We start from the raw sequence: 22,249 nt of genomic DNA on the forward strand, positions 1-22,249 counted from the left end.
CCTTGGACTACTTTTGGCTCTTTGGGAATAACTGTAACTCTTTCCTGACATGGGATATCATTTAGGGGCCAAAACTCAAAAACCTTGTTTATGGGATACACTGTAATTGTCAGCAATTACCTGGGTCCTTTCCAAAGGTTCTCACTTGCTCCCAAGGTAAACCTTACACACGCATCACATAAAGCAATACAAAAGAAAGGGAAATGGTACAAATATAAGTACTATTATACTTCTCCCATTATATATTTTCTCATTTTTATTAGGAACTTCTTGACGGAATGGGAGTCATTTTAGTTCCTCATTTCACCAGAGCACAAGTTGATCTTTGGTTTTGGAAATTCTAGAGCTATGATCAGAATCAATTAATACATATGCCAATTGACCACATGATTATCAATACCAACTATCAGGCCTGCCAAAGACCTCCCATGAATTCTCTGAATCCAATCAATTCAGGCAAATATTTAAAATAACATCCTTAGTAATCAAAGGTTGATTTTGAATTTAATTAAAACATTTTTTTTAAGTTCCTCTAAACAGTTGGGGAAATATGAATGTGAACTAGGTAATAGATAAGATGAAAATGCCTTTACTGTACATGGAAAGGTGGAGATCCTTGACTTTAAAAATCAAGTGGCAAAATGGCAAGTAAGGTACAATCTCATTATAGGGACAAAAATATATATAAACATAATTAGAAGGGGATCCAAAAGGATATACAATGATGGGTTGGCAGGAATCATCTCTGGATAATAAAAATAGTGTTTTATATTCTTATTTTTTGCTTATTTGTATTTTTTATTTTTTAGGCCATGCTGCACGGCATGTGGAATCTTAGTTCCCAGACCAAGGATGCATCCCTCGCCCCCTGCATTGGGAGCACAGGGTGGACTGGACTGCCAGGGAAGTTCCCTTATTTGTATTTAAAAAATTTTCTATAATACACATACACTGTGTTTGTAATAATAAAAGAATATTTTCAATTTTAAAAAAAGCTCGCTTCTGTTTTAAAAATAGACCTCTGCCTTTCCTGGTTCTGGCTATGTACAATATTCAGAATAAAATGTCAGACCCATAGAAAGCCAGAAGTGTGGGAAGCATCCTCTTAAGTAAAGAACATAAATTTAAAAAGAAAATCTCATGGGAAAAAGTTGCTTTTGCAAGATTACCTGCCCAAGTTTGCCAGTTCAGAGCTTTAACACATTTTGCATAATTTTTTGATAAATAAATAGATTTTAGGGTTATTTACCAAAACCAGGTTCATACTCTGATCATTTTGATGTTACCCATCATTAGTCACACTCTCCCAACAAAATTCTCCAGGCTGCACCTCTACATCCTAGTATCTGTGTATAGCATTCCCTTTAAAATATAACAGCTAGATGAACTAGTGATATTTAAGACATTTTTTTATATTTTGATAACCTTGAAATATTCATCTGTTATAGTTAAAAATAAAGGTAAATTATTCGTTGACCACTTCAGCTGTAATGATTCCAAAGCAGCTGTTATTTATCTGGGCAACGGTCCTCAAATTAAAATAATTCTCTGAATCAGCTCTGGGCTTCATGCTGCTACTCCTTATATTTCACAGATAGGTTGTAGCAGCTCCAAAAAACCACTGTGGGCCAACGAGTAAATAACCATTTTCAAAAGTGTAATTATATACTGTATTTATATTATAGTCAGAGATATGATGATCAGGTAAATAATTAAAAGTGACAGGTCTGAAACTAAACAAAATGACTCTCAAGGAAATAAAAGGCACTTTTATACTGCCTTTCAAGCAGCGTACCTATGTAGAGAGAATGTTATCCTTTGTTCTTAGCCCCAAAAGAAAGAATCAAAGAAATAAATAATTATATAGCTCCCCTCTATCCTCCAGATTAAAGGTCTACACCTAGAAAAAATTAAAATAAAATTGACTGTACCAATGCTAAATACCCCTTCTTGCACATTGATAAAGGATTTCCTTGCTTTTAATGACTCTTACTGTTTTATGAGATTTAAAAACCAGAACACAGAAAGCCTTGTGATTTTCAGCGTCGGGTGGGGAATTCTGGGGAAGCACATGATTGGCTTTCCTTCAGGACTCTGCTGCATCTTTGAATTCTATCCATATTAAAAATAAATGGGTCAGTGGATTCTGGATCTGCCATGGCAGCCTATTCCTCCTACTAATTACAGCTAAAAACTCTGACAAAAATATGCGGAGAAAAGACTACCTGAGGACTGTGAAAGTAAACAAAAGCAGATGGATTGGGGGAGATGGGTGTGTTTTCCATTTTTTTCTTTTCTCATGCAGCTTTATCCTAAGAACAGATCCCAGTTTCAAAGCAGTGCATGCCATAGGCAGCTAAAATTCCAATAGAAAACATGTCTTTCTAGCCAGAGGAACAAGGAAATGATCACTCTGTGGGGTGGAGTGAGTGGGAGAAATCCCAGAGGGGAAAAAACTAGAGAAAGGGGTCCCCTAATTCTGTGTATGAATCCTTGGTTCAATCTAACATCTGAGCCAAGCATGCAAGGTACAGACTCAAACCAACACAGCAAAGGCGTTGAGAGTTTAAATGAGATATGAACCATCTACCTAAGTGTCAGACTAACCCCTGAACTATGCAGGTACAGAACAGACCCAAAGCAGTACAACAAAGGCTTATATGATTGAACTCAGAGTTAAACCACTGCCCACAAAGGTGAGAAGAACTTAGGGTCAGAGCCTAACCGGGTTGATAGCCTGCTAAAGCAAAAACATCAACATTCTCCTGAGGATTATGAAAGGACTCAGAACATATGCAGTATTACATTGATATGTTCAGGATACAATCTGAAATTACCTGACAACCAAAGAAACAGGAAAATGTGACCCGTTCTCAAGGGAGAAACAATCAACAGATGCCAACCTCAAGATGACCTACATGTTGAAACTATCAAACAAAGACTTAAAGCAGCTACTGTAACTATGCTTCATGAGGAAAACACATTTGAAGTGAATGAACAGATAGAAATTCTCAGTAGAGAAACAGAAACTATACACACACACACACACACCCCAAAACAAAAATAAGCAAACAAAAAAAATCCAGCTGGAAACTTTAAGACTGAAAAATATAATATCTGAAAAATTTTTAAAAACTCACTAGATGGGCTCAATAGTAGAACATAGATAGCAAAGGAAAATGAAGATAGAGCAATAGAAATTATCTAAACTGAACAAAAGAGAGAAAATATTGGAAAAATGGTTTCCAGATCTTTAGGACAATATCAAAAACTCTAGGATTGGAATTCTACAAAACAATTACTAAAACTAATAAATGAATTTAGCAGAGTTTAATGTTAATATACAATATCAACTGTATTCTTACATACCACTAGCAGACAACTAGAAAGTAAGATTTTCAAAAGTTCTACTTAGAGTATCACCAAAAATCAAAAAATACATAGAATAAATCTAACAAAAAATGACCAAGACCTTTACACTAAAAACTATAAAACACTGCTGAAGAAAATTAAAGAATACCTAAATAAATGGAAAGATATGGCATACTCATGGATTGAAAGACTCATTATTTTTAAGATGGCAGTATCTCTATAGTGAACTATACTCCATGTGATACAAATAAAAGCTTCAGCAGGGTTTTGTTTTGTTTTGTTGTTTTGTAGAAATTGATAAGCTGATTCTAAAATTTACATAATAATGCAGAGGATCAAGAATAATCAAAGGAGTTAAGAAGAAGGAGAATGAGAAAGCAAAGTTGGAGGACTTGCCCTGCCTGATTTCAATAATTACTGTAAAGCTACAAAAATCAAGGCAGTTGGTATTGGTGAAAAACTAGGCATATAGATAAATGAAAAAGAATAGAATCCAGAGGGGCTTCCCTGGTGGTGCAGTGCTGGGGCTTCCCTGGTGGCGCAGTGGTTAAGAATCTGCCTGCCAATGCAGGGAACATGGGTTCAAGCCCTGGTCCGGGAAGATCCCACATGCTGCAGAGCAACTAAGCCCGTGCACAACTATTGAGCCTGCGCTCTACAGCCTGTGAGCCACAACTACTGAGCCTGACTGCCACAACTACTGAAGCCCGCGAGCCACAACTACTGAAGCCCATACACCTAGAGCCCATGCTCCGCAACAAGAGAAGCCACCGCAATGAGAAGCTCGCGCACCGCAACGAAGAGTAGCTCCCACTCGCCACAACTAGAGAAAGCCTGTGCACAGTAACGAAGACCCAATACAGCCAATAAATAAATAAACTTATTAAAAAAGAGGAATAGAATCCAGAAATATATATATATTTCAATTTTTTTCTTTTTTTTTTACAAAGGTGCCAATTCAGAAGTGAAAGTCATTTCAGTGAATAGTGCTAGACCAACTGAATATCTGTTTGGAAAAATTGAACATCTGTCCTTACTTCTCATCATACCCCAAAATTACCTCAAAATAAGTCATTGACCTACATGTAAACCTAAAGCCATAATACTTCTAGAAGAAAGCATAGGAGAAGATCTCTGCAACCTTGGATTAGGCAAAGGTTTCTAAGATGGGACACCAAAATCACAAACCGTAAATGAAAAAATAGAAAACTGGACTTGATCAAAATGAAAAATGCTTGTTCTTCATAAGGCACCATTAAGAAAGTGAAAAGGCAAGCTACAGACTAGGAGAAAATACTCACAATATATACCAGAGGACTTTTACGTGAAATTAAAAAAAAAACAAAAAACTCTTACAACGTAATAAGAAGAAGCCCAACAACCCATGCACAAACTATGTGAACGGATACTTCACCAAAGAAGATGGACAGATGGCCAATAAGCACATGAAAAGATGTTCAACATCATTAGTCATCAAGGAAATTCAAATTAAAACCACAACAGGATACCATTATACATCCATTAAATTGGCTAAAACTAAAAAGACGGAGCATGCCAAATGATAGGATATGGAGCAACCAAAACTCTCATATGTTACTTGTAAAAATGTAAAATAGTACAACCCGTTTGGAATATATCTTTGCAGTTAAACATACGCCTACCATAAGACCAACGCATTCCATTTACCCAAGGGAAACAAAGACATCTGTCCACACAAAGACCTGTGCATGAATGTTCTTCACTGTTTTATTTGTAATAGCCCCAAACTGGAAATAACCCAAATGTCCATCAACAAGTAAATGGGATAAACAAATCATTATTTATCTGTACAGAAGAATACAACTCAGCAATAAAAAAGGAATGAACTATTGAGACATGAAGCAACATAGACAAACCTAAAAATCATTATGCAGAATGAAAAATTCAGGCAAAAAAGAGTACACACTGTTTAATTCCATTTATATAGAATTCTATAAAATACATAGTAATCTATAGTGACAAAGCAGATCAGTGATTTTCTGGGGAAAGGGGTGGAGCCAGAGATGGAGTACAAAGATCTCAAGGAAAGTTTTGAGAATGATGGAAATGTTCGTTATTATTGATTGTGGTGATTACACGGGTATATATCAAAACTGATCCAACTGTGAAGTTCAAGTATGTGCATTTTATCATACTTCAGTTGTACCTCAATAATATTGTACCAAAAGTAAGAGGGGGAAAGGAGAATCCAACTTATTGGCAAAGGCAATGGGTAGCGCTATGGTTTCTGTTTCCAGCCTTTTGATAGATAGACAACCTAATCGTTTCACTGTAAAACACTTGGAAATGATGGGTAAACTATTAACAAACATCCTCGTTAAGTGTATTTGACTTCACTAGAAATGAACCCAAGTTTGTTCTACCTTTTTGGAGAGTAGAAGGAGAAGTTTCTGGTCCCTAAAGCAAGGCACACAAGGACAAGGACTTGGCTCTCCGAGGGTGGGATTTGGGACTGAGACTTCCCCATATTCCTACAGGCACAGAAGCACTACACCCTCAGTGAAGGGCTGGTCCAAAAAAAAGAAATTCACTTCTTGGCCCAGGATGAAAATAAGGAAGCTCTTCCACCTTGGGAAAGGTCTCCTCTGAGAACATGTAACTTCCATGTGGATTTAGGATTTGAATTTATACTACCTCTGTAGTCAGGTAACCTCAAAGCAGAGAAATGAACTTAAAAGTGGTCCAGCCTGGAAATGTCCCTGAGGCACCTGACAGAAAAAAAGACAAAGCTCCTCGGTATGGCAAAAGCCTTAATCAAGCCTCACAGGATTCCCGCGATAATACCCCACTGAAGTGACCTCACAATACAAAATAACAAAATACGTGAGAAAACTAGAAAGGCAATATGTGTGCAAAAGTATAGCACTCAGGTAACACTTTTGTTGCTAAATATTAGAATTTTTCTAAGCAGAGCAAAAAAGTAGCCCCATAAAATCTGATGCCTTTTTCCTCTGGTGCCTATTTTCCAAGGACATACTTGGAACCCCATTACAAAGAGAGAATTATATTCACGAAATGAAGGAAGCAAGTTACAGAATGATACGTATAAACTGAGACTTGGTTTTGAAGAAAAAATATAAAGGTTATATATTTGTGCATATAACAGAGTATGGAAATATATACACCAACGTTACTGAAGAGTAGGATTTGAGGAGGATTGACAGAGAAGACTGTAAACACCTGTGTATATATCTGAAATCTTTTTCTTTTCTGACAATGAGTATTTGTAATTTATTTAAATAAAGGAAAATATTTTAAAGAGCCATTTCGTTTGAAACAACAATAGCAGGTATTCTGTCATTGAAAATAATGGACAAAACCCAATTTTCCAAGTGCGGTACAACTGCTAGCTACAGGGAAGTCAAGCAATAGACAGAGGTGGACAAACCCAAAGTTCTTTGAAAAATCCTGTTTTTCATGCTTCTCTTCCTTTGGCATTCTGTCACCTAACATGTAATTATTCAGAAGCTGTTTTTCAGGAAGCGTCCCCTTCTGAGAATAATGCTCATTGAGAACAACTTGGACATGATTCAAGAACTGACTGCAGGTCCCAGTTGCCTTACACAATAAACTTTATAACTTGCCTCCAAAGAGATTGGATCACACCATTAGAAAACATGGAGAGATCATCCCCTTGTTTGTGCTTGGCTTAGATTTAATCAGGTAACCAAAGAAATTCTAGTCAAAGAAGAATGATTGCATATAAAAACATATGAATATGCAAAGACTAGCAACTCTACATTTTCAAAAATTGTCTGAGATGTCTTGTTAAAAAAAAGATGTCTTGTTGAAAAAGAAGTCTTATAAGATAAAGATACAGTTTTATAGAAGAAATAATTTGCTATAGTTTCAAAGTTAAAAGCCTTCTTAGAGATAAGAGGGATATAAAATATAGGAAAAGAGATCATTTCCAAGACAGAATAAAAAAATGGATAGATAAGGGATTTTTTGTTGCATTGCAGTTTAGCATGTGAAAAAATCATTTTAATGCAGTACATTTCATAATAAATATATGAATTATGAGACTGAGCTGATTCCAGAGTCTCCTTTTAATGAAATGTATCCTCCCACTGGCCAAATTTGGGACATGTTGAGCATCAAAAAGAACAATAACCGTAAGTGATTGTAAAGAATCAAATGAATAAAAATCCACGAATCCATCATCATATTTTAAAAAGAGAAAGGGAAAAAAAACAAGGAAAGTTCTTTTTTTGTAGAATGTCAGCTAGTAAAAGAAGAAAAGATACTTAGAAAACCATTTTGCATCCCCAAGGCAATAACTGATTCAGGCAAGGATCAGCAAAGTAAACTAAAGTCATTAAGTGGAAGGTTATGAAGAACAGGATATCCACACACACTACCAAAGAGTCACCCACCAACACTAAACCATCTGCAAAGAGGAAAAACAAAACCTTTATAGTGGAGAAAATTCTGCTCACCGACTTGACTCTTAAAGGGATCACTCTTAAATTCAGTAATAGTAGGGCAACCTGATATTCTGTTTCTTGACGTGAAGCAATAAAATACACAAGATCACTAGTGAAATCTTCTTGCCAAGAATGTTTAACCTGAATCCAATCAAGCCTTCACAGTTTACAGGAAATAGAGGGACTAGAAGATGTTAGAAGACAACATAAAGAAACAACCAAATTCAGAATGTGGGCCCTTCTACAAGACAACTGCTCTGACTTGAAAAACCCAATGTCATTTGAAAAAAATATGGAGAGGCTATTCCAGACTTAAAAGACTAGGGATCTAGAACCAAATGCAACGTATAACATTGACTGAATCCTGGTTGGGAGGAGCAGGGAAGCTGCTACTAAAAACTTCTTGAAACAAATTGGGAAATTTGAATAGAGATTAAATTTTTGATAATAAGAATTATTGTCAATTTTCCTTAGGTGTGATCATGGTGTTGTGATTATATAGGAGAATCTCCTTGTTCTTCGGAAATACATACTTAAATTTTTAGAGATGAAATATCATGATGCCTGAAATTTACTTTAAAATAATGTAGTAGCGTGGTGGGGAGAGGGAGGATTGCCAAAATCTTTGACCCACAAAACCAGCAATATGGTTTTATCTAATATATATCAATACATAAAGAGTGTTAAAGCAAGCATGGCAAAATGTGAACAATTGTTGAATCTAGGTGGTGGCTGTACAGTTGTTTATTGTACTATCCTTTCAACTTTTCCATGTTGAAAATTTTTCATACTCAGAAGTTGAGGGAGAGAGGGGAAGTCTTCTCAGAAATATTTTCCTTAGACGAGATCAAATGTACCTTAAAATTTAAAGAAGCACCTTAACCATTCTAAAGAAGTAGCTTGCTTTTCCTCATTTGTTTATTCACCATCCATTCCAATACTCCTAAAATCTGCCTTAATTATTATTGCAAATAATATTCTAATGCTAGAATAGGCCTAATATAAATCCCACAATAATCAGCACAAGATTTATAGGTGTAAACATCTGGTTTTATACCCAAATAACAAACTTAACAGCAGTAAAACAAATCGTTTATTACAGCATATAATGCGTTATATTAAATTTACACAAAGATATATAAAAACACATACTGTTTATATCATACAGTCATTTAACATCAACAGGAATATCAAAACAAATACTACTCATGCACAAAACATGCATATACTGGTATAAAAAAAGGAATTTTACACAATACTGTTTACCAAAAAAAAATTTTTTTTTTAAAAGCCCTTCCAAACGGGGTCAGGGGTCCGATCTGGACTGGATTGCACTAATACGTTTGGGCTAATGCTTAGGTGGCACAGTGCCCCGCGAGCAGTTCTGAGCTTGGAGTCGTACCCAAGGGTTATTTCACTAGGAGTGAATTTCTTTGTACCCGATGACCAAAATGTTATCCCAAAGGCAAGTCTCCAAGGGAGGAATGGTTGGATCTGCTGCAAATTAGGGAGGAGGAGAAAGGCATCAATGTCGGGTAAATGGCCCTAGAAGGGGTTACTGTAACCAGGGCCTAGGCACCAAGTGTGGCAAAGGTTTTAGTGAATCCTTTTAAGGTATTACCAGCTTCCCTATCCAGGTCACCTCTCTGGATGTAGGGTCTGGTCTTCAAGTTCTGGGTCCAGTAAACCAAAGAGTTCTGAGGAGAATACAGAATGGGGATACATCCGAGAAAAGAAGAGTATATAAAAAACTACAGAAAACCATGACTGCCCCTTGTATCTACCTCACACAATTGTATGTGATACCCCCAACAGGAAAACCCTCATGGAGACGCTGCCCTAAAGAACCAAAGCAGCAAATATATGTCCTAAATTCCATCCACCTGACCTCCAGATCAAAAGGTCTCATCCCATTAACACTTGACCATCAAAACCTGTGCCTTCACAGATGCTCACAAAATGTCAAATAAAAACCATCTGATACCACAAAAGTCACTATCACCACCATTAGAACCTCAATATTCACTTCTAACCAGCAAAGACATTCTTTACCTTCCACTAAAGGCACTAGGCACTAGTGTCCATACTTGACGAAGATGAGACATGATTCACCTCGGTCTTATCTAAACCAAAGGAAAGCATTCCATGGGATTATTACGCACAAAACAGTAAAACGCCGCCGTTTTTTCGGGAACTAGAAAAACCCCACTTTCTACACCAAGGACGTTACTCAAACGGTTGTCATCAGTTTCAAAGAGCCAGACCGAAAGCGCAGGATTTTCTTCTTGAGGTTGTGTGAAGCCTTAATTTTGACGAAGGTTTTGGTGGGGTTGTGGTGAAGGTCCGGGGCCGGGACCGGCTGCAGAGGGAGGGTCTGGACAAACTGGGACCAAATCAAGCCTCCGCTCTCCTCGGAATCGCTAGTGCTGGTGCTGTCACCCACGAACTCGCCCTCGCTCACACTGGACTCGCTGTCGCCGAAGCAGTTCGTGGTGTAGTTGCTGCGCTCGTCCTCGCTGGTGTCCAGCACGGTGGAGTGGAACAGGGACTCGCACTCGGCCGAGTACTCGGAGTCGCTGGCCGCGTAGGCGTAGGGGCTGGCGTAGGGCAGCGGCCTGGCCGCGAACAGCCCCGTGGGCTCCCGGCGGCCCCGCCGCGCGCGCCGCAGCGCCTCCTCGTAGGACACCTCGGCGGCCGACCTCCACCGCCGCGAGTCGGTGCGCTTGTGCTTGGGCTTGGCCACCACCGCCTCCCGGCCGTGGCCGTGGCCGTGCCCGCGGCTCCCCGCCCGGTGGCCCGCCCCCAGCGGCCGGCTGGGTGGTCCCACGTCGGACTGGCCGCCCCCGCCCCGCCGCCCCTTGGCCGGGGCTCTCCGGAGTTTCTTATTTGTATCCGCATCATCGGGGAACCGACACTTCTTGCCGGCCGCCCGGCCTTTCTCCCTCACGGCGGGCAGCGCGCTCTCCAGCCCGTGGACGGCCGGGGCCCGGGGCTTCAGGGCAGAGCCCCTCGGGGTGGCCACGGGCCGTGTACCCCGGGGTGGCCTGACGCTGGGCGGCTGCGCCAGGACCGGCGGCGCCTTCCCCAGAGGCCCTTCCTCCAGGCTCTGAGACGAAGAGCCCTCGCTTCTGAAATCCAGGGCAGGCCGCTCTTCCACTGGGAAAGCGGGAGACACCAGAGCGGAAGCGGCGGGAGGGGGCGCCGCCGTAGGGAGAGCCGGCGGGCTGTTTTTCTGTGGCACCTTTTTCAGTGGCTGGACCACCTTGTTCTCTTGCAGCGAGGCGGGGACCTTCCCAGGGCTCTCTTTTGGGGAGGCAGCTGGGATCTGCCCGCTTTCCTTAGGAGACTCCCCTACCCCAGCAGGGGGACACCTAGCAAGTTCCTGGGAGGCTGGCTTGGCATTTTTGGGCAGATGCTTACCTGGAAGTTCAGTGGCAGTGCCTGGGGAGATGCCCTCAGGCGCGGGCAACCTCTTGCTTTCCAGTGGTTCTGGCTTTGATTCTTTTGACCACTGTTTCAGTGGGGACAACGTCCCATTGTCCAAAGAGGGGACCCCGCCAGAGGGCAAAGGCAGCTGTTTAGAATTCTTAAGGTTCCCACCGTTGCCCTGTGAGACGGCCGCAGTCACTCTGACACAAACGCTCCCATTCCTCAGAAGCCCCTTGGTGGGGTCAGCGTTCACACTGGTTCTCGGCTTGTTGGTCCTTACAGGGTGCGTTTTTTTCTGGACCAGGCTCAGAATGTAACCATCCATTTTCTTACTCGATGAAGGATGGGGAGCAGACCACAAACTGCTTGGAGAGGGTAAGGAAGTGTCCGTCTTGACGGCATCCAGCTCAGATCCGACACAAATGTCGCTGGCATGGCTACCGAGCCTCTCGTCTTCCCTCAGGGGATTGCCGGTCAGGCAAAGGAGGAACATTGGGCTCTGCACGGCCACAGCATGAAGCGGACTGGGGTAGCGATACACATCATTCCCGTTTTTAGACACCAGATCACACTGGTACTTGGGATTCACATCTGCAATGACACCAAGGGAATTAGACTGTGATGTGGAGGGGGAACGGCCAACTGCCACAGTGGCCTTCTTTATATTCCAACCATCCTATGAGATCTGAAAAACATGTTAAAGGTACACTCTGAAGAAATGAATTGGTCAGCACCATCTCGCCTCTGGCCAGTTTCTACGAAGACAAATTCATGGGTAGAGGGAGAATGCCGAAGAATCAACAAATACTCCACAAGCTATTCTACTATTTCACATACAGTTCACACTACTGGGTGACGGAAAAAATAATTAACAAAGGAATTTTTAACAAGCTATAACTCTGAAGGAAAAATACAGTCATTAAAAATGCTTTCAGGGCTTCCCTGGTGGCGCAGTGGTTGAGAGTCCGCCTGCCGATGCAGGGGACGCGGGTTCGTGCCCCGGTCCGGGAAGATCCCACGTGCCGTGGAGCGGCTGGGTCCGTGAGCCATGGCCGCTGAGCCTGCGCGTCCGGAGCCTGTGCTCCGCAACGGGAGAGGCCACAACAGTGAGAGGCCCGCGTGCCGCCAAAAAAAAAAAAAAATTCTTTCAAACTATTGAATAATATGGGGAAAACACCTTAAAGTGGAGTGAAAATCATAATAACAGACTATTGATTATAGTTTTATTAAGACTGGATATATTCAAAGAAAAAAGCCTGAAATGAAGCACACCAAGATGCCAATAGAGCACTAGCATCTCAATGTGGTGGGAAAGCAAGTAATGTTTACTTTCTTCTTTATTTTCTATTTTCTAAATTTTCAGTAAATATGTACTGCATTATAACTGGAACAATAAATGTTTTTTGAGTTGTTCTTTCTCTAGGCCACTCTCCCTTCTGTGTTCTATTCCTGGTTTCCCTTTAAAATACTTCAGATAAACTATACTCTCTATGGGCTTCCTCCTCATTTTTAATTTTTTTTTTTAGACCTAATTCTTAATGACATGTGTTCTAGTATAACTGTCAATTGAAAGGTCAGGGTAACCAAATTTCAATAGAGACTAATTAAATTTAAATAATAATCACCCTATGTTTTCAATAGTGACACTAAAAAATAAAGTACAATATTTCAGGAGGGAATTCTTGATGATGTTTTAAAAGACTGAGTAGTAGTATTAATGAATAAATTTCCCACATCTCAAAAATGTAGCTGCCAAAATACAATGACATCAAGCTTTCTTGCTTAATTAAATGATTTTGCTCTCGTCTTGGCATACATTATAAATATCAAATCCCCTGAATGACCTTTAGTTAGAGAAAATCAAAGTTTTTGTCACTATTTAATTTGTTGTCCATTATAATTATATTTATTCACTCAAATATTGAAAACACACTACATGCTAGGTTCTACGTTGTTAATTTAAGGGAAAGCTCCACGAATTCCAATGATAATTAGCAGTTGGGGGAGGGGGGCGGGGAAGGGGGGAATACAGTCTAGACTCAGAAATGATATGATCCATTTGTAAACAAAAGATTATTGTAAAATAAAAGTGCCATGTCCCCAATCCCACCTCCACTGCCAATAAATAACTTGTTGTAAGAAGGGGAAACCTCTCTAGCTAATATCCTTGCCCATCCCTCCTCACTACCCCAAGGCCTATCCTTGTCTTACTTTAAGCCACATTAACCTAAACGACATCTTTCATCTCTTTTTCCTCCATAAAGTTAAGGAAACAGACAGGCATCCCAGCTGGCAAGGGCCAGCCCAACTGTCTCAATTATGTGAAGATGTGGCATTTGGGATAGCAGGAGTCTGTCTTTAAGGAAAACCTATACCAAAGTACCTTTAATAGGTTTATAAAATTTCCCTCTGAAACCAGATCTGCAGAGTGAAAGGGAGCAATTACCAATGAACTTGAGGCCCAGATACTTTAGATAACACAGATTTGTGCTTCACCAATCGTTTGCTGCTAACAACACACACTGTACAAAGACATCAGCCAATTAGCAGCCTCAGTTGTTTAGTGTTATGTTTGCATTGCCTGGACCACAAGTGGACCACCCAAGTGGACAACACATACAAACCAAGGGTGCAGTGACTTGTGCCAGGACCCACAGCTCCTCTAACTTCCATATTTTCTCTGATCTTCTGAGGAATCGTACTAAAGCAGAACTAAGGAAGGTGTCCCGAGTTTCAGCAACAACTCTGCCATTCAGCAAATGAGAAGCCTCTGACAAAGGCATATGAAACCAAATTCCTCCTCTGTTCGTTAAGAAGGTTGAACAGAACAATTTCTGGATTCCCTTGGTGTGGTGGAAAAACATGGACCTGGCAGATAGTCCTGAGCTTGAACCCTGCCTCTGTCACTCACTCTCTATATAACCTTAAGCAACTCACCTAAGCTAACCTCAGCAGGCCTCATTTTTCTGATACATAAAATGGAGCTAACAACACTTGCACCCTGAAGAACTGTCGGGAGGATTCAAAGCAGATAAACGTACGCAGAGCACACAGCAGTGTGTGACACATGGTGGAAATGCAGAAACTCTTCCTGTATCAACAATGGCATGATTCTCTCTAGAGGTCACTGCAAGAATAGCCCAAAATGGGCAACATGGTCTAGGGGATCTCACCCTATCCACCTGCTAAAAGAAGAGAGCTGCCATCATGCAAGGCATTCTGGAGAACACGGAGGGGCCACTGCTACCAGAAGTGCCAAGCAGCTCTTAGCCAGGCTGACAGATATATTTATCTTATTTTATATATATATATATATATATATACACACACACATTTAATGTAAGCTTTAGCTTTAAATGATTAACAGAACAAGAAAACAGATCCAAAGTAATTTTGAAAAGAAAATGCAAACAACTGAACAGCAAAAGCTCAAAAACAGAGCTCAAGAACTGTAATATTGGGACAGGATTTCTAAAACTAAGTCATCTTGCTATCATCAGAATATAAAGCCAGGTGATACCCAAAGAGGACTGGAATAGTGGTGATCTTGATTCTAGATGCAACTATGGCACTAAATGCAGAAAGCTGATGAAATTCTCTGAGCCTTTGTTTTTCATCAGTAGAAGCTAGACAACCTTTAAAGACCTTTGACCCCTTCCAATTAAAAATGTCTATCAATTGTAAAGAGTCTTACCTGCAGATTTGGGGCAACCATCTGAGATAGTCAAGGTTGCCTCCAAGGGGCTGCAAAAACAGGTGCTGGAATGACAAGTGGATAAACACTCACTAAAGACGGAGTTCGAGGAATTGGAAAGGGATCCCGAAGCCCCATCACTCAGTTCATAAAACCCTACAAATAAAAAACACCATTTGGGATTAAGATCATATCAAGCAATAACACACATTTGTGCCTAAAAGGAAAAGGGGTAATCATGTAGAAAAGGTAGGAAAGGGAGAATATGAGAGGGGGGGCACCAATTTTGGTTCACGAGATTTAGTGTCCTGACTTTATGGTTTCATTTCCAGCAATCTTTGGGAAAAGGCAAAAAGCCCATAACTATGGGTATGTTTCAAAGCTGAGAGCACCCTCACTCTCAAACTGACCTTACTCCGAGACCCCACCTTTAAAGATGTGCAAGGAAAGAGACTTAGATCTGTCAAACTTCAACTTTTTCATGAACATTTCAGAAAGAATAACTTGAAGAGCAAAACGAATCTATTTAAGTAGCCAAATGGTTTAAAAGAAAAAAAGAACACACTTTTGAAGTGGTCTCAGGAAGTTGAAGTGTGACTAATTTTCTAGCCCAGTTCTGACTTTCTTAAGTTTCAAAGGAGGAGCACTCTTCCAGAAATCTGAATAGAAGCTTTTATTTTTAAACTCAGGAGACTTCAGTCAGATCAATCTCATTATTAAAAATTTTGTTGTCTAACGAACTTATCTACGAAACAGAAACAGCCTCACAGACATAGAGAACAGACTTGTGGTTGCCAAGGGGGAGGGGAGTGGGGGAGGGATGGATTGGGAATTTGGGATTAGCAAATGCTATTATATAGAGAATGGATAAACAATAAGGTCCTACTGTATAGCACAGGGAACTATATTCAATATCCTGTGATAAACCATAATGGAAAAGAATATGAAAAAGAATGTATATATACATATAACTGAATCACTTTGCTGTACAGTAGAAATTAACACAACATTGTAAATCAACTATACTTCAACAAAACAAATTTTAAAAAAATTCTGTTTTCTGATTGTTTCCCTCTTATGCAACTGAATGGCAGACTTCTCTTGTTTTGTTTTGTTTTATCCTCTCCGCACTGGAAACGAACTCCACTGCCATTTGCAGGTCTGGGAACGCTAAGTACAGGGGGCCAAGGCAGAACTCATGACCGCAGAATTCCTCCTTGTGCTGCCACACTCACCTGAGCTGGGGCGGCTGTCTGTCTCCAGGTGTTCCTCAGATGTCTTTTCCACATCCAGTCTCAGGTCACTTATCTGCTTGTCGAGTTCCTGCAACTGGTTCAACAAACCAGCATCTCTTCTCCTCAAACAATTCTGATTAGGAAGAAAGGGAGAAAGGAAAAACAAACACATTTTGGTGACAAAGAACCAGAAAGTCTGGCTCTAAGTATTCAAATTACCATCTGAAGAGTTCCCTAAGTCTTCCAAAACCAAAATTTTTACTGGATGACCTGAAATAAAGAAAAACTTCAAGAATATGTCCTACGTTGAATTCCACCTTCTCACATTTTGTGGTGATATAGTTTCTTCATAAAAACAAGACTTGCTTTTAGTTTCAACTAATATATATATATATATATATAAACTTACTTTTTATAGGTAGTATGAGAAAAACCCACTGAGATTTTTCAAAAAACCTCTGTGTACAGCCAGTTTTTTACAGAACAGTACTTCACTGTAGACTCTTTAATTTGTCAGAGTATAACAGATTTCCTACAATACACTATAATCTTACTTAGGTGAGATTTTCTGGCCAAATGTCCTGCAGAGTTTTGTTTTCTATTAGTTGCTTTGTGGGGTTTAATCAGTCTTAGGGCCTTTGAAAGTGAGAAACTAATACCAATAGCCAGTGCCAAGTATAATGTGAGCTGGCAGAATCCAAAACCCTCAAGGGAAGGTCCATCAAGATTTGAACTCAGCTCGGGTTTCCAAAGGTGACAGACCGTAGTGCTAACTCACACCGCCACCTAGTGCTTCCTACTGCTGGGGAAGCAAAAAAACAAAACTCAAAAGGCATCTGGTTCAAATCACAAATGCCAAGTCTACAAATGAAAACAGTACCACAAACACTGAGTGGACGGGAATTCTCCTGACATGCTGCCTTGCTCCCCTCCAGGGGTCAACAGGAATGCGCCACTCACAGTTGTGAGATTCATGAAGACAAGAAGGTGCTATTGTATAAGACAATGCACACAATGTCAATGACAGGCATAACCAGCAAGAATTGGCTCAAATCAGTGTCTGCTACCAAAAAACACAGCAAAATGCCAAAACAGAGGTATTGCACAAACACCATATACATATTGTACCTCCTTACAAAACAGATGCATATGAATCTACCCCTCCTGTCTGTTCTTTGACTTAAAAAGCTTGGAGACATAACATGCTTGTTTGTTAGAATGAGTTCAGAAAAAATGAACCAAACAAGTCGAAGCACTTTGATGCTCAAAAAAAGAGACAAATTATCTGAAAAGAGATAATACAAGAAAACACTTGACAAATAACCACACAGCATCACTGTTGGTAATCGTAGGAGGGACATTATCTAGCATGCGTCTAGTTTCAGATAGTATCACATGGTCAGATAAGGATTTTTTTTTTTCTCTCCTGTTTTCAAAACTACATTTTTGAGGTCACCGAAACAAAGCTGCCGCCATTACTCCGAGGCTGGGTCAAAAGCTGTTCTTCAATACATTAAGCGCCGAAGTTCTTTTTCTTCCCCATTAATGAAGACGGCAGAGAATGTCTGAGACGCTGACACAAATCCAATGATAAGTGCTCCCTGAGAGCAGGTTTTTCTCTTCGCCCACCTCCACCTCAAGTCACAGCGAGCAGTACATATAAAATATGAGGGGAGGGGGCACTTTCTCCAGCCAAATTTCCATCATTTGCATCGGTTTTAGCCGCCTTATACAAAAGGGCTTCTATCTTAAATTAAGCAGCAACCCCGGCAAAAGCTGGCAGGCTGGGGAAAGCCTTGGGAGGGGCAGGTTCCCCGCGGCCGCTTCCGTGTAATCGTAAAATTCGGCACTGGACAGTCAACCGCGCCACAAGCCCCCTCCCGGCTTTTGTCCCCTCTCGGCGGGAGACCATGAAGCCAAGAAGCTCCCCAAAGAAACGCTATTTTAAATGAGGCTTTGCAAACCTTCGGGGAGAGGGCACGCTTTCGTCTAACTGGAGAGTTTGAAGGTAACAACCAGGAGACTCGAAGAATTCCAAAGGCAGAGCAGGAGGGGAGAGCAGCCACCCCCGCCCGGCCGTCCGCGCGGGGTTGCCAGCCCCTTACCTGACACAAAGCGGGCACACGCCGGGATCGCGTGGGCGTCGGCAGCCCACGCGCCGCGGGCGCCCTCGGGAACCCGGGTCAGGGGGCCACCGGGCGGGGGTCCCGGGAAGCCAAAGGATTTCCCCAGTCAGAGGCACCCCAGCGCCCACCGCAGGCCACCTGCCCGACCCCGGCCCGTCTGCAGGGACAGCCGTGCCCCACCTCCGGGCACGACCTACCAATTGCTTCCGCAGCAGCAAGATGTTCTCCTCCAAGAACTTCTCCTCCAGGCGGCTGCGCTGCGCCGCCTCCCCCGGCAGCTCCCCGGCGCGGGCTGCAGCTGGCCCCGCGCCCCCAGAGCTGCGCAGGGCGCCCCGGACCAGCAGCTCCTGGCGCTGGCGCAGGTACTCCAGCTCCGCCAGCCCGGCCAGCGTGGCCTCCTGCCGCTCGCGGGTGCGCTGCCGCTCCGTGTCCGCCTCGCCCTTCTCCCGCCAGCGCCCCTCGGGCTCCGCCGTGCGCTGCTCGCCCCGGACCGGCGCCGGCGGCTCCAGCTCCCTCGCCGTCCCGGCCGGACTCGGTTTCATGGCCCCCAACCCTACAGCGCGCACCCGTCCCCGCAGCCGGGCCGCCCGGGCGGAGGAGCGGGCGCTAGGGCTGCGGCCGCGGACTCATGCCTCCCGGCGGCCGGGGCGCGGCGGCAGGGGCGGAGACCCGGAGCGCTCGGAACCCGCGCGCGGCCGCTGCTTGCGGCCGTCCGGGACCGGGCGGCGCCGTCCGCTGCCGCCACGCGTCCCTCGCCGCGGCCCCGCAGCTGATAACACCCTGCCCGGCGCTACGTCACGCGCGGCGGCCCGGCGAACCCCCGCCCGGCGCCCGCCTCCCCGCGCCGGCCCCTCGGTTGCGTGGCCCGCTCCCCCCCGGCTTCCCCCTCTAGTGTCAGGGGCGCTGCTCGCGCTCGGCGCCGGCCTCCTCCTCGCCGGGCCCTCCCCGCTCCTCCCTCTCTCCTCCCCCACTCTTCCCGCGGGCCTCCTCGCCCCCTTTTCGGGTTTACAGCACCCAGTTTTTGCCTCGCTCCTTATTGGTTCTTTTCCCTCGCACAAAGCAAGGGGCGAGCACCTCGAGCCCCAGCATCCTGTTACAGTCGGCCTCGCAGGCAGGGTCCGCGAAGGGACGCGGCAGTTGGGCTCCCCAGAGAACTTTCTGAAACTCGACCGAGTTGAAGCACACAACGTTAACCCTTTCCCCACCCGTCCACTGTTCGTACCCACTCAGGCTGATTTAGGTTTCTTTCACCTTACCCAGCAAGGTACAGCGAATGTATTCAAAGACCATTTCTTGGGTTTGGCTTTTTGGACTCCAAGTTGTAAAGGCAGGCACTACAAGGCACAGTGCAACGTTGTCCTAAAACTGTTTCACTCTTAGTTTTGTTGCTGTTGTTTTAATCTTTTCACGGAAGGCATTTATCAATAAAATTAGGCAGGAGGATGTCGCTCTACAGCAAGCGATTGCATCAGTTCTTTTGCAAGCACCGGGTTTAGTGAGTCTGCGCGCCTGCGCGCTTTGATTTTTGTTTGAGTTTTTTATTGTTATTTAGTCTGCGATCACAAGAACTCTGACTCTGAACCCAGACTGCCTGAATCTGAATCCCCTTTCCAGCCAAGACTAGCTGTGCAGGCAAGTAACTTCACCTCTCTGTGCCTCAGTTTCCTCAAAGGTAAAATGGAGCTACTAACAGGAGCCTGTTGTAAGAATTATAATAATATACAGTATATAATATATATGGGAGTAGGGGTGTTTACAACGTGGCAGGCACATAGATAGTAAAGGTTATATGAGTTGTATCTTTTTTTTTCCTCCAGAGTGACTAATAAACTTTTCCCCTGCGGTAGCATTTGTGGTATGGCCATCTCTGCTTGGGACACTGGTCACAGGGAATTTCAGTGGGATAGGGGTCTGGAAATGCCACTAGCTGGCTTGTCTAGGGAAAAGTACCATATCTCTTTTAAACAGCAGTACATCCAAGAGCCTCAGAAATCGAATCCAGCAAGTCGCAATTTGCTGAAGTTCAGGCAAAGTGCTGTGTGAAGGAGTGCATCCTATATCATTATTTCAGACTCTTACACCTTTACCCAGCTGCTTAGCCCTGCTAAGAATTCTCCATTTCTCCCCTCTGCGTAGTCCAACCTTCTTCCCTCCAAGATCAGTTCAGTTCTCTCCTCTGAACTCCTGTTAACTGCATGGATATTTGATTCTTACCAAATGCTATTTGTATGGTTACTTATATGGGTATGTACACTTACATCTATGTACGTAGGTGTTTATCTGTATCCCTTCTCTCCAATTACATTATTAAAGTTCCCTGAAGGCAGTGGTTGTTTTAATATCCTCTTAGTATTACTGTACTCAGGACAATGCCTTTGCAAGCATTCAAGAAACTGCAGGTTGGTTGTAAATTGTTTTTTCATTAACATACTTTCCAACTAACTTAATAGTACCCATTTAATCTCTGCAACAAATAGAGTCAAGTTGACATGTACCAAAAAACAAAAACAAGAGTTCTCTTGCCACCCTCCATTGACTTCCCCATTGCTGCCCCTCACAGACTAACTGGAACTATAACTACAACTATGATTCATAATCAACCAGATTGTATATTAGATCTAAAAATGGAATTATGCTTAGGTGCTCATCAACAAACAAAATTAATTCCATTCAGTTCACCTATGCTTTATGCCTCCTGTGTGCCAGACACCATACTTGATAATACAGGAACGAAATTTTCCTCCCTAATTTTAGTAAGGCACTAAAGAATAATGACTAATCCTGTCTACCAAATGCCACTCACCCATGTCCTCTGTCATTGTCTCATTCTACTCATTTCTAGGCAAGCTTCTTGCTTTCTAGTGCTGAATTAGATTCCTTCTGGCTGGGTGGAATCTATTATTGTGGCCTGTGTTATGTCACACATCGACAACTATATTTATATAGTTGAGGGGGGAAAAAAGCTGAAACATGTTTTTACACACTACTAATAAATCTTGTTAAAGCAGACAAGTCGCTGTGTCTCCAAAGCTCCCCACCTCCCAGGCCCCCTACCCACCAAATGCCACTTTGAGCTGGCTCATTAGTCCAAAGCCAACCATTTGCCCTAACAGCTTGTACATCTCCATGAAAAAGTGTTCCCAGCAAGTTTCAATATTAAAAGTAATGTATTCAAATGGTTCTGCCAATAAAATGGTCGCAAATAGGAAAAAAGGTCATGCTTTCTAAAGTGTCCATTACACATTAATAAATAATGCTGCTCATTCACGCGCCAATTAAAACAAACTCAGGCTGTCAAGTGAAGTTAGAAGCAAGGAGCTCAATGCTGTAATTGTTTTTCCAGGAAAACTCGCAATGTCGTCAGATTAAGTGTGCCTGGTTGGGTTGCCCCTCTTCTCTTCTTAACCCAACAGCCAATTTTTCTCCTCTCCAATTTAGTCCTCTGGCTTTCTTTCCACTTTGATTCTTTGTTTTGGTTGCAGGTATTTGGGACGCAGTTTAAGATAATCACCCACTGTTCACTGCTCCCTCCTGTCAGAGACAGGATCTCACTTCCCCCTATTTTTTTTTTAATTTTTATTTTTTAATTTATTTTTGGCTGCATTGGGTCTTCATTGCTGCACGCAGGCTTTCTCTAGTTGTGGCGAATGGGGGCTACTCTTCGTTGCAGCGCGCGGGCTTCTCATTGCGGTGGCTTCTCTTGTTGCGGAGCACGGGCTCTAGGCGCGCAGGCTTCAGTAGTTGTGGCACGCGGGTTCAGTAGTTGTGGCTTGCGGGCTCTAGAGCTCAGGCTCAGTAGTTGTGGCCCAGGGGCTTAGTTGCTCCGCGGCATGTGGGATCTTCCTGGACCAGGGATTGAACCCGTGTCCCCTACATTGGCAGGCGGATTCTTAACCACTGCGCCACCAGAGAAGTGTCCCCCCACCC

General features: G+C 42.8%; 1 protein-coding gene across 1 annotated transcript; it reads right to left on the reverse strand.

Moving 5' to 3' along the window:
* Positions 1–8,913: 8,913 nt before the first annotated feature.
* DACT1 (dishevelled binding antagonist of beta catenin 1) lies at positions 8,914–19,165 on the reverse strand. Its single transcript, XM_004324825.4, has 4 exons — positions 18,520–19,165; positions 16,197–16,329; positions 14,962–15,117; positions 8,914–11,858 (listed from the first exon to the last, which is right to left on the reverse strand). Exons 1-4 carry the CDS (start codon positions 18,862–18,864, stop codon positions 10,069–10,071), a joined length of 2,424 nt encoding a protein of 807 aa, XP_004324873.2. The 5' UTR covers positions 18,865–19,165; the 3' UTR covers positions 8,914–10,068.
* Positions 19,166–22,249: the final 3,084 nt, after the last annotated feature.

The sequence above is a fragment of the Tursiops truncatus genome, chromosome 2 (genome assembly GCF_011762595.2).
Source record: "Tursiops truncatus isolate mTurTru1 chromosome 2, mTurTru1.mat.Y, whole genome shotgun sequence".
Classification (NCBI taxonomy): domain Eukaryota; kingdom Metazoa; phylum Chordata; class Mammalia; order Artiodactyla; family Delphinidae; genus Tursiops; species Tursiops truncatus.

Coding starts and splice junctions, on each gene's coding strand:
- DACT1 (XM_004324825.4), bottom strand. CDS start 18,864: ATGAAACCGAGTCCGGCCGGGACGGCGAGGGAGCTGGAGCCGCCGGCG. Junction 16,330..18,519: donor TGCTGCTGCGGAAGCAATTG/GTAGGTCGTGCC, acceptor CTTCCTAATCAG/AATTGTTTGAGGAGAAGAGA. Junction 15,118..16,196: donor AGACAGCCGCCCCAGCTCAG/GTGAGTGTGGCA, acceptor TTTTATTTGTAG/GGTTTTATGAACTGAGTGAT.